General features: G+C 31.2%; 2 protein-coding genes and 1 non-coding gene across 3 annotated transcripts; 1 reads left to right on the forward strand and 2 right to left on the reverse strand.

Moving 5' to 3' along the window:
• Positions 1-1,044: 1,044 nt before the first annotated feature.
• On the reverse strand, positions 1,045-3,673 carry LOC114418261 (33 kDa ribonucleoprotein, chloroplastic-like). The gene is made up of 4 exons (XM_028383523.1): positions 3,216-3,673; positions 1,944-2,045; positions 1,547-1,852; positions 1,045-1,467 (listed from the first exon to the last, which is right to left on the reverse strand). Exons 1-4 carry the CDS (start codon positions 3,582-3,584, stop codon positions 1,411-1,413), a joined length of 834 nt encoding a protein of 277 aa, XP_028239324.1. The 5' UTR covers positions 3,585-3,673; the 3' UTR covers positions 1,045-1,410.
• A 1,108-nt stretch (positions 3,674-4,781) lies between these two features.
• LOC114418262 (pyruvate dehydrogenase E1 component subunit alpha-3, chloroplastic-like) lies at positions 4,782-8,377 on the reverse strand. Its single transcript, XM_028383525.1, has 3 exons — positions 7,933-8,377; positions 6,389-7,169; positions 4,782-5,299 (listed from the first exon to the last, which is right to left on the reverse strand). Exons 1-3 carry the CDS (start codon positions 8,170-8,172, stop codon positions 5,022-5,024), a joined length of 1,299 nt encoding a protein of 432 aa, XP_028239326.1. The 5' UTR covers positions 8,173-8,377; the 3' UTR covers positions 4,782-5,021.
• Positions 8,378-12,137: 3,760 nt separating this feature from the next.
• On the forward strand, positions 12,138-12,209 carry TRNAC-GCA. Its single transcript has one exon. It is a non-coding gene; the product is annotated as a tRNA-Cys (tRNA).
• Positions 12,210-12,451: the final 242 nt, after the last annotated feature.

A 12,451-nucleotide genomic window follows, 5' to 3' on the forward strand; every position in this document is an offset into this window, starting at 1 on the left:
TAACTAAAATTTATATATTTTTAAATATGTAAATTATATTATAAATAATTTAGTAATATTTTTTTATTTGCAATAATTTAAACATATAAATTATATTTTAAATTTATAGTAAATAATTTATATTATGTATTTATTATATAATATTATTTTTAGCTATTCATAATTTACTATAAAAAAGTTATTAAAAGTGATAGATATTAACAAATGCATTCTAAGGATGTATTTAGTTTAGAAGAGAGAAATGAAAGAGAAAATTTTAAATTAAAATAATGTGTAAAAGATGTGAATTTTATAGAATAAATATAAAATTTCTTTTGTATATTATTTTTCTCCTTCAAAATAAATACACCAAAAAGATATAAAGTTCACTTAGTGTGAAGGGAAAAAAAGGAGAAATACATCAAAAAGATATAAAGTTGACTTAGTGTGAAGGGAAAAAAAGGAGAGAGAGAAGTCTTGTGAGCTCCTAATAAAATTTAACAAATTAGCAATTAATATTTATCATAAAATTCTTTATTGAATAATATCCTATGCTTGTGATAATGTCATCCTTATAGAACCAAGTTTAACCTGTTTATCGTGTGTTGCTGTCATCAGCAATGTAAAATGAGAAAGTATAAAGGAAAACGTCTTCAATGGTCTAGCTAGAAAGCACAGTTTTTCCTACTTCCACGCCAATGTTAGAAAAGCAAAGCTGCTATTATATCCAACTCGAACTACTGTTACAGGGCTATTCACAGCATGTTTGGATATGCTTCTAGAAATATATTTTATGTGATTTTTCACGTCTCACAGGAAACTACTTATAGCGTGTTTGGATCCGAGTTGAGGAGCCACATTTTAATGTAAATCACATAAAATGTTTTTTTTTTAAAAAAAAAACACGCAGAAGCATTATGCTTGAGAGTTGAGACGCCAATCCAAACAGACTATTAATTATAGTTTGTGTTTTTTAGCCATTGGACGAGATAAACTGTCTTGCAAACGCATTTCTCAACAAAATCACACATGCCATTGTGATGACCTATATAAGGCATCTGTTACTTAGTGTAATAGCTTTACTCTGCATAAGGTTATTCACTTTCCCATTTTCACAATTCTCTGCAACAGTTGTAGCAATGGTAGTAGTATTCATGCCATGGTTAAATTCAAAACTCAAACTGACTCAACTACAATACGTTGATATCACTCACTGCAACTTGAAATACAAGAGAAGTAAAATAGAATGAATCCATATTTTTACTGAACTGCCGAAATGTCAGGCTCACCTCTTCTTTGATATAGCATTTTCTAGTTCAGGAAGAAGTCCCACAAATATGCCTCAGCTATACACACTAGAGAAGTCTTCAGTCATGTAAAAAACCAAAATTGCTGCCATCATTATGCAGACACTAAAGCTCCAGTTAAGGCTCAGTCCTCACTCCTCTCTACACCCTCTTTAACGATTAGTGTACGTCCATAATATTCCTGCAAGAAAGACCAAACTAATTAAAAAAAACAGTAACAAATGAAACAAAATCATAAAGTGGTTGGAAGCAGATTTTACTGTTCCATTGAGAGACATTGCTGCATCACGTTCTGCCTCTGATTGAAAGGAGAGAAAGGCATAGACTCGGCTGTTCCCTTGTTTAAAATCATGCAACACTCTTGCACTAACCACATTTCCAAATCTGCTAAAGAGATCTCTCAACTGTTCAGGTCTAACAGTCTTGGCAAGATTGCCAACATACAGCTTATGAGGTGATTCATAGTATGAAATTCTCTTGGTGGAAGAGTTCATTTTATTAAAACTCCTCCTTTTAGAATTCATCTCAATTGAAAATCTAACCCGCAATTCGCGCCCACCAACATCCTTCAGTCAAAAACAAAAAAAATTTGAATCAAACACCTAGGGCATGATGAATCTAATATAAGCAAGGGAGAGACAGCTTCACACTACTAACTGATCCATCCAATGCAGCAACTGCATTTCTTGCTGAATATATAGATCCCAGTGTCACATAACCACACCCCTTACTTTCATTAGTCTCAGCATCCCGGCAAACCTGAAGTAAAGCAAGTACAACACAATAAAGACAAGACCAAATGATGATTCAGAATTCAGATTATAATGATTAGAAACTTTACTTTATCACACAATTTTCAAATTGGACAAGCAAAATTTGATAATGAAAATCTTGTAACCTATGATATGAGCACGGACGCTTCTTCCCAATGTTGGACACATTTACACTTGTCAGACATTACTAATTAGGTGTTTAATGATTAAATTATATTTTGCCAACTAGACTCTTGGAGTAACACCTCTAAAGGACTATGACACTTGAGTCTGAGCCTCTGTGAAGATGGAAACACACTAATATAATTGAATAAATAAGAGAAACCAAAAGAATAACTAAATGGAAGAAGCTGTGAAAGTGCGAACCTTGCATTATCAACAATGAAAAGGAAAAATAAAATTATTCATAATTGAATGAAAAACACCACCTTAGTTCATGTTTTGAAAATGTTGTAAAAGAAAATTTAAAAACAGGAATAAAAGTAACATTTTAGGATTATTTCAGAAAAATACATAAACTAAAATTTGAAACAAAAACATAAGACTTTTTTATTTTGCTAAATTGGGCGAGCTAACGTATTATATATATATATATATATATAATCGCAAAAGAAATTGATATTAAAAATCCTCAAAATGAGAAATGTTAATAGTACTTTATCTGAAACTCTCTTTACAAGATTTTGCTTATGATGGGCTATAATTAATTGAAAATTATAATTTTTGATAGATTTTATTTTTCATTGAATGATTTTCTCTCTGGATTTATTTATATTAAATAAGAAACAAATTTAGCAAAATTAATAATATTCAATAAATTCTAAAAAAATCATAAAGAAAGTCTTTCGAGAGAGAGTATTATAACGTTTCCATCGGATGCTTGCAAAGCAACTGGGTATTGGAAGCAATATTGCTACCAAAGCAACTGCCACGCTACGGGTTGCTTCCTCGACACAATTGCTAGGTAAAGCAACATTAGTTTACATTATTAAATTAATAAAAAAATAACACATATAATTATTTAAAGTTGCTTGTCACTCATAAAAAGTTATTTTGCGATAAAAACATTATTGGTGGAGATTTATTATTTAAAGTTGTTTGTATTGAGAAAAATAAGAGTAAATGAGGTGGAAATTAAAAAAGAAGGGAAGTGAACCTCGACAGATAGAATGGTTCCATAGGGCCTGAACATATCAAGCAAGTATGTTGCGTCACATCTTCGGGGCAGGTTGCACACGTACACTTCACACGCTTTTCCAAGCCTCTTGTCTCGTTCTTCTTCGTCCTCCAAAACGTCATCGTTTCGAGGGTGGACATATTCTTCTCTGTAAAGCCGTTCTTCAACCACCTCCTCCTTAGTTTTCCTCATAGGAGAGAAAGAAGAAGAAGAAGAAGGTTCTAGAAATGTGCGCGAACGCTTTGGATACGCGAACTGCAAAACGAATCGTTTCACTTGAGGATTGCACAGTTTCGGGGTGAGCACGGAAGAAGAAGAAGAAGAGGGTGTAACAACGAAGGGTGGCATTTTCTTTTTTTGTTTTACCCACCCAAAACTAAAAGGAAAGGATGAGAATTAGAGAAGCGGAGGATAAGTTTAAGGCACCCGTAACGTTAAGCAGTTCACTATCTCCCCATTTATTATTACTATTATATATCAGTATTTGTAAAATATAAATAAAATATGGAAAATGCAAATTAAAAATTATTTTGGAAATTTATTTTAATTGACAGAAATATGTTTTGGTGATAAATTATAAGTATTTTGTTATATGTATTGTTGAATGGAAAAATAAATAAATATTTGTTTAATTTGGTATGAAAGTTTATGAAATATGATTTATTTACAATTAAATTAGTACCAATTAGATATTTTTTAAACATTACATGTATTTTAAAAAAAATTAACTTTAACTTTTAAGATAAGAGTTAATAAAAGTATGAATAGCAACATTTTGTACGTAAATCTTATATATTAACTTAGAAGTACTATTCAATAAATAATAAATAGGAAAAATAAGAAAACGAATTTTGTCACTAGTTTTAACTTATTTGATTAGTTTTTAACAATTCTTTGTACTTCATCAAATTTTGAAGTGGTTCTAACAAATGACTAAACCAATTCATCTATGAATTATTTTCCCCTTTCTTAAAGTCTCATAAAAATCTTACAAAAATAATTTTGGGTGATAATCAGTTAGACCTATAATGGCATATTTGTAGTGATATTAACACATTTTTTAACACCAATTATTAATGATGCGTTTTTTTTTTGAATTACTATAGTGTGTTTGGTTTTTCTAACTGAAAAGTCAAACCTAATCAAAATTTATGTTTCAATTATTCAAATACTATCAAACAAAAGTTGATGAGAACTGATGCAAAACAAATCTATTTAACTATCATTGTTGAGATCAGTAAAAACAAAAAAACTAACATTGTTGAGTAGTACTAGTACCCCAAAAGTAACTTTAATTATTGCAAAAAAGAAAAACCCTAAGTTTCATTGCCGTGTTTTAGCAAAGGCCAAAAGCATAGAACACTGAACAGTGCAACTTGCTACTTAATACATGTTTGGTTCTCATTCATTTATAAGAAAAATTCTTATTTTTTCAAAAAGACCCACAACATTTTAATTATAAGCTATTTTAAATACATAAACAAGAAAAAACATCAAGTGTTGCAGTGTAGTGTGTAGATAGACCAAGACGAGTTCACGAATAAATTGATAGAAAACAAGAACAAAGAGGAACGACTAAAATTTTATTATACAGCGTTGGTAGAGGCTACAATCTAATTCTGGAGATTGTCATTCTTGCCACTAGTTCCACAAACAATGATAAATATAAGACACGTAAAACCAAATTACCAACCTAAAGAACAAATCCTGTTTATATTAGACATTGTGTAACATTTGATCACTAAATAAGCCATATGAAAAGAACACTCGTACAATACTGAAAGATTAGACATGAGCTGTGCCTTCAGTGAATTTTGGATCCTCACATCTATACCTGCCATCTGGTCCGATTCCAAAGCCTTTTGGATCAGCAAAGACATTCTCCAGAAGCTGACTGCGGGGTGGAAGAGGGCTGCTGTCTGCAAACTCAACGGCGTCCTCGAGGATCTCGTCGATTTTCTTCTCTATGGCCTTCAATTCTTGCTCATTGGCTAAATTGTTCTCAATAAGGTATTGCTTCAATGCAGTGATGGGGTCCCTACCAGCATAGTGTTCCTTCTCAGCTGCCAAAGCAGAAACAGATTAACGATTCAATAGTTATTAACACTAGTCATACATAAGTAGAAAACATGGTTATTTATTTAGGAGCACAGCTTAAAAGGGTACCATGCTAGAACAACTAAGAAACTGAAACCTTCACATTTCAGTGTAATTTGAATAACATAAAGGCATAAAAATGGCCAGTAAAAACAACTGAAACCAAACTAACAGAATAAACGATCACTACTCTTCAGCCAACACTGAAATATGGAGTTGGATTACAATACAAAAGTTCAAACTATCCAGACTGGAGTCTTACTTTTATATCCCAGGTAACTGCAAACCCTTGCAACAAGGTTGATTGATTTGTTTTTTTAGTTTCATTTTTTTTTTCTTTTTATAAAATACTACTTAGAGAAGAAAAGCCTGATAACAATAAAGGAAACAAAATCTTGTGTGCTCAGTACCATCAATGAACCAGTGCTAGAGATGAAATATACTGTGCGAGTATATCGAATGAGTTGGTTATCCATTTTTTGGCTAAATGGCAAACCAATCAAATCTTAATTTACATAGCTTGGGGTAGAATATATAAATGCTTATACGAATTGGTTCAGCATTCACATAAATCTTCTCCTTTAAATGAAGACCATATTTATAATTTTATGTATACTCTCAGCCAGGTTAATAACAGCAGTAATCTTCGTTTCAACTCCACTTACAATTGGCTTTTAAAACTTTTTTTTAATGAAGATATGTAGCTAAGGAATCAAAATGTATTGTAGTCAAGCCTAAACATTTTTTGAAAAACTATTCCAAATTTGAGGATAATAACTAAAGTTCAAGAAATTGTTTGTTTAGGCCATTGAACTCTTCACCAATTAAGCATAATACTTTTACACTGTTAAAAGGTTTAGAATGCAACCGCAAGTTCAACTCCATCAATTAATATTGCTAATCTAAGACTAAGTTAAGGAAAAAAATATTTAGTAAATGGATTATGCACAGTGCAACTGAAGATAAATACGACCAGAAATGCAAAGAAACATCAGCACATGTACTTCAAAATTAAGAACATAGGGAGAGAATATATTATCTAAATAGATGCTCACCAGGGTCACGAAGCTCATCGGGATCAGCCAATGAATGCCCTCTAAATCTATAGGTCTCACATTCCACTAGAGTTGGTCCATCTCCTCTTCTAGCCCTTTCAACTGCCTCCTTTGCCACCTCTCTGACCTTCAAAATATCCATCCCATCTACATGAACCCCTGGCATTCCAAATGCCGGCCCTTTCTTCCATATCTGAGGATCTGAAGTTGCCCTGAGATGCGACATCCCAATAGCCCACAAATTATTCTCCACCACAAACACAATTGGCAATTTCCACAGAGCTGCCATGTTCAGGCATTCATAGAACTGCCCATTATTACAAGTCCCATCTCCAAAAAATGCCAACGTCACATGATCACAATCTGCCTGCTTCAACACCTCTCTTCTGTACTTGCTCGAAAATGCAGCCCCGGTGGCCACCGGAATTCCTTCACCAATGAAGGCAAATCCACCAAGCAAGTTGTGCTCTTTTGAGAACATATGCATTGAACCACCTTGACCTCGGCAGCACCCTGTCGCCTTCCCAAACAGTTCACTCATCACTTGCCGAGATGGGACCCCCTTACTCAATGCATGAACATGATCTCTGTAGGTGCTCACTACAGAATCTTCCTTCTTCAGAAGCTTGATGAACCCAGTTGACACAGCCTCTTGGCCATTGTACAAGTGAACAAAACCAAACATTTTGCCCCTATAATACATCTCAGCGCACTTGTCCTCAAAAAACCTCCCTAATATCATGTCTTCATAGAGCTCCAACCCTTCCTCTTTTGTGACAAGCTGCATTCATAAATCCAGACAAAAAAAAAAAAATCTCAAAACACTTATACCCAAACAAAAAATTCCAAACTTACATATATTATCAGTAGCAAAACACCACTATTTTTAATAATCTGAACTTCTGAACCCAATTGGGCAAATAACACACAAAACTAAACCCATATAAAATAAGACAACTTAAATACGGTGCTTTTGGTGTTGTTTTCCAATCAGAAATGGAATTTCACATCGCTAATTTGTGCAATAAAATTTTCCATTAAAGGTGAGAATAGATTACCAATGCAAAACTCCAATTCTGATTGAAAAACAGCACCGAAAACACTTACAGAACATCTAAGTTTTGTCCTATAAATATACATCATCATAGTGTGAAGTAACTAGACATCTGAAAGAGAATAAACAGTAACCCAAATAATAAATAAATAAAAGCATCGACATTTGAATCATTCATCTCTCATAAATCCAATCGGGTCCAATTCCAATGAGCTTAATTGAGTGAAATTTTAATTTTTTAACCCAATTGAACTGTTAAGTAACTACACATCTGAAAGAGAATAAACATCAACCCAAATAACAAATTAATAAAAAAGCATCCACATTTGAATCACGCAGCTCGAAAATCCAAATGTGTCCACCTCAAATGAGCTGAATTGAGTGGAAAAAATTAACTTTTTGAACCAAACCCATTTGAGAGAATCTATATCCATCCACAGAAAGCAGAGATTTTTCAAGCAAAAACGAAGAGACAAGGACAAAGGGTCACCAGATTGGAGGTTCGTTCGAGAAGAACAGCAGCAGCAGGGGAAGAAGAAGCACGAGGGTGAGCATGAGGCCTAGCGAGAGCATTGAAGCGAAGAAGCTTGCGAGTGGATCCAAGGAAGGAGGAAGAAGGGTTGGGTTTGGAGTGATCGAAGGAGAAAGAGAGAGGCTTGTCATTGGATCTGGGGGTGGTGGAAGTGAGAGGGAGAGGAGAAGGTGAAAACTTGGTTGCAGTGAAAGACATTTTGGTCTCGCTGCAACAAAGAGCCAAAATCAATGTTTATAGTGTTGTTATTATGTGATGAATTGAAGGGAAGTTGAACCAAAGAAGTGGGTGTTATTATATAGAAGAGAAGTGGCAGAAAGAAGGTGAGTGAAGGGGGCGGAAGAAACGAGGGACTGAGACTTGGAGATAACCGTCTTAGGCGTGTTGGGTTGAGGGGCTTTTGCTTTTGCCTATGTAATGTAATGTTTTCTATGACTATAAACAAACAATAATATTTTATTTATTACGTATTAGAATAAATTATTCATCAATTTTACTAACTAATAACAATTACAATTAGTTATCAGTCGAATGTTAGAATATTGATATGATAAAATAATTTATTAAATTCTTATAATTTAAATTTAAGTTGTAGATATATAAATTCAAGTTATAAATAATTTAATAATTTAATAGATAATAGAGTTTGTTATCTCTTTAATATAACATATTTTATAAGAAAGTAAAATAATTAATTTGAATCATATAATCATATATGAACTATTAAGATTTAATATTAAAAAATCATATAACTTTCTAAAAAACTCACTTTACATTAAATATTGATTGATCGTCCATATTATTATATTATTCAATTTTATTTCTTTCATTGGAATAAAATATCTCTCTCATATGAAATATATATACATATATATATATATATATATAGTTATAAAAATTATATAAAAGTATTTGGACGACACTTGCAATTCAACATGAATAAAATTGAAGTCATTTTATCTTTCTATACAGATAATCCTTTCCAATTTTATTCACAATGTTTAAACCTTAAACTTTACTTAAAAGATTTGAACATAATTTTACTTAAATCAATGATATATTAATTAATTGAATCAAAATATAAATATTTTAACAAATGCAAAATTTTTTACACCAACATTGTAAATTGTCATATATGTTGAAATATTTACTTTTATGATATTTACTTTAACATAATATAAAAATTTCAATTTCTTAATTGTTATTTAAGATTATTAGAGAACAAAACTGCTTAAAAAATTTAGAGAGTTTAAAAAATTGTTAAACCATATTACTTGTATAAAAACTTAAAGTGAAATTAAACTCATTGAAATTGATATTTAAAAAAAAAAAACTCATTGAAATTCATGTCACGGAAAGTTTGAAACAACGGCTATTTTGATGTCATTGTAATGTAGTATAATTACAAAATCTAAAACGTATACGAAATCACTTTTCTTCTTTAAAAAAAACAATGAAATCTTTTATTATTCTTTCTGACTTGGGGAGCAAAGGGAAAAAAGAGAGAGTACAACTGTTTTTTTTTTTTTATATATATATATATAATTTTGTATATAGCTAATAAAATTGGTGTTTTAATGCAATACTGCAGTATTCTTATGATTTCTTTTTTCTCAGATAGGAAAGGTTTCGGATGCTTGTGCATAAATACTCGTTATTACTATTACATCACATCTCCAAATAATTTAATTGGAGCAAATATAAAGCAAGTGATGATGATATGTGATTGGTTGCTTCATATTTGGACAGCATTTTCCTCTATATGACATTTAATCTAAATTAAGACATGTGTTTATAGTTATATTGCAGCATATTTGGTTTTGTTAGAACCATTTTTATTTTGGATAATTCAGGGGCTGCTGTGAATGATATCATTGTTGATGAATTTAAGGATTGATGCTTGACTATGAGAGAGAATGTTGAAAATTGAACTGAATACTTACAAGAAGTTCATGGCAGTGGAATGGAATGATCATGTGAATCTCATTACCTGCCGAACTGGCACTGCATATCCAAGTCCTTTTCACCTCGCAAATACGTGTCCCTTCTTCTTCAGTTCTAATCCTCAACTTATCTATACCTAGCTTTCTTTTTTCTAGTATATATACAAGGATTGCATATTGCTAAAATTAATTTTATTTGTAATAACAAAAAATGCTTATTATTATTAAAATAAAGAAAATGCTATTATATTTTAATTTATTGTTTATCTATTTATTCTATAGTACCAATTTCAGAATAGGTTAAGAAATTTACAACAAGTATCCTCGATTCATAAATGGGAACGGAGTATTTTATAGGAATGAGCTAACTATCAATTTCAGAACAAAATTTTGTTAAGAAAGTTTTTAGATATTTGAACTATATTAGTAAAGACTAAACCAATTATTTGGTACTAACAAGGTCATTTGTAAATAATTGAGTTCCTTAAATATGTTGTTAAATGTTTGATTTTTGATCTTGATTGTGTATATAAAAAAGTTTTTTTTCTTGACAAAAGAAAATTTTATAAGGAAAAATAAAATCTATTTTGGTGATATTTATGTGATAAACACCAAAAAACTTTGTTATTATTACTCATACATTCTACCATTAAAGTTACAAAGAAAAACTAAAAGATAAACATTCATATTTTTCGCTCATTGATGATAATAGGTAAAAATGAATATATTTATATAATCTTAAATGATATCAATCAGTGAATAATAATCATTTAAGTATCAACATGATGTTATTTTAACATCAATAAAATAAAAGTTATAATTTATAAATATCTAACTTCATCCTATATAATCTTTGAATTGCTTAATCATCTTCTTTTGGGTCTCTCTGAGCCATCCCATCATTACTTCACGAAAAGACTTAGACTCCAAGGTTGGAGATATACATACTGAAAAAAAAACGAAACTCATTTGATATTCATTTTATGATTTAAAAGTTAGTGTAACCAAATCATTTTTTTATAAAAAATATTAGGCAGAAATTGATCCGAAGTGAAATTTCAGAGGATTAAAAACCAATAATTATAGTCTAAAAGAATTTTAAGTAAAAAAGTTATCATGCATCGTACATATTATACAATTTATACTTATGGTAATCATAATTTAGTAAAATGTCTTAATTAATTATCAAAGGGGTCAATACTTCAGTGGTAGAGCATTTAACTGCAGATAAAAAAATCACCAGTTTGAACCCGGTTGGGTCCTTCTTTTTCATAAACTTTTATCATATTTTGGACTCATTGATTGAATATATAAACTCCATCTTTTCCAGTTAGATCCATTGGCTCTAAGCTTTTCAGAATATAGGGTATTTGAGCTAACCACATTTGCGAATTATAAATTGTCCACTATTTGCCCCCATAATATCCTACAATTTTTGTGAGGAAAAAAAATATATACATCTCGGTGCTTACAAGAAAGTATAACGCACAACTTAGTATTTGAGGACATTTTTTGCATGTAAAACTCCGGCTGCCCAACCTTATTTTATTATCTTAAAAAAGAACAACTCCATTATGACAAAATTTATTTAAAGATTAAATTCTAACTTTTACTATTTGAGGGAGCAGCAAGTTTATTATACATCCATGGTTCCTCTCTTCCTTAATTTCCTCAGTCCTCACTGTACAATTAATATCTCTCTCTTATGCATAACTCAAACATGCAAAGAGGAGATGAACTTGGGTCTCTCTTGTTAGATATATGGGTCACTTTCCCGTGCATGATAATATTTGGCTTTCCCGCCTTGAATTGATTAACCTTTTTACTACAAACAGAGTAATATAAAGAGTCAAATCCACAAAGTAACTATACTAGTAATAATTAATTAATACAGCACAATTAAACAAGCAACTATCACCCATCAAGCCACAATAACTTCTACTATGGGAACAGCAATAGCAGGCTGTTATATAACTGCAATGACAAAAATAGGAAAGGGGGAGAAAAATGAAATAGACAAGTGAGTCCAAGGAAAACCATACTAACGTTTTGTTGTACCCAACAAAAGGTTCCACGGCAAACCCTTCAACAGGCAAGTCCTATTATTTTCTAAGACTAGATATTCCCATATTTTATTTAGAAGCCATTAGTATGATTTCCCTTGGACTCACTTTTCTTATTAACTATATGTTATTAAATGTCTCAAACAATTAAGAAATGGGGTCCATAGCTCAGTGGTAGAGCATTTGACTGCAGATCAAGAGGTCACCGGTTCGAACCCGGTTGGGCCCTTTGATTTTCTAAATCTTTTCACATTTTGGAATCAATAACTGAATGCATGAACTCCATCTTTTCCCATTTGATTCAATGGCTCTTTTTTCTTTTTTCTTTTTTAACTGTAATGGCTCTAAGCTTTTCAGAACATATACAGAGAATATTTGAGCTAACCAAGTTTTCGAATTATAAAATATATCCTACAATTTTTGTGAGAAAAAAAATCTAATTGATTACAAGAAAATATTACGCACAACTTC

Source organism: Glycine soja, chromosome 7 (genome assembly GCF_004193775.1).
Source record: "Glycine soja cultivar W05 chromosome 7, ASM419377v2, whole genome shotgun sequence".
Classification (NCBI taxonomy): domain Eukaryota; kingdom Viridiplantae; phylum Streptophyta; class Magnoliopsida; order Fabales; family Fabaceae; genus Glycine; species Glycine soja.

Bases quoted from the DNA above. Each gene is read 5' to 3' on its own strand.
- LOC114418261 (XM_028383523.1), bottom strand. From the start codon at position 3,584: ATGCCACCCTTCGTTGTTACACCCTCTTCTTCTTCTTCTTCCGTGCTC. The intron at 1,853-1,943 runs GTTAGTAGTGTG...TTTTGACTGAAG, and splicing joins TTGCTGCATTGGATGGATCA to GATGTTGGTGGGCGCGAATT. The intron at 1,468-1,546 runs GTAAAATCTGCT...TCTTTCTTGCAG, and splicing joins CAATGTCTCTCAATGGAACA to GAATATTATGGACGTACACT.
- LOC114418262 (XM_028383525.1), bottom strand. From the start codon at position 8,172: ATGTCTTTCACTGCAACCAAGTTTTCACCTTCTCCTCTCCCTCTCACT. The intron at 7,170-7,932 runs GTGACCCTTTGT...TTATGAATGCAG, and splicing joins TCGAACGAACCTCCAATCTG to CTTGTCACAAAAGAGGAAGG. The intron at 5,300-6,388 runs GTGAGCATCTAT...CTGCTTTGGCAG, and splicing joins CGATGAGCTTCGTGACCCTG to CTGAGAAGGAACACTATGCT.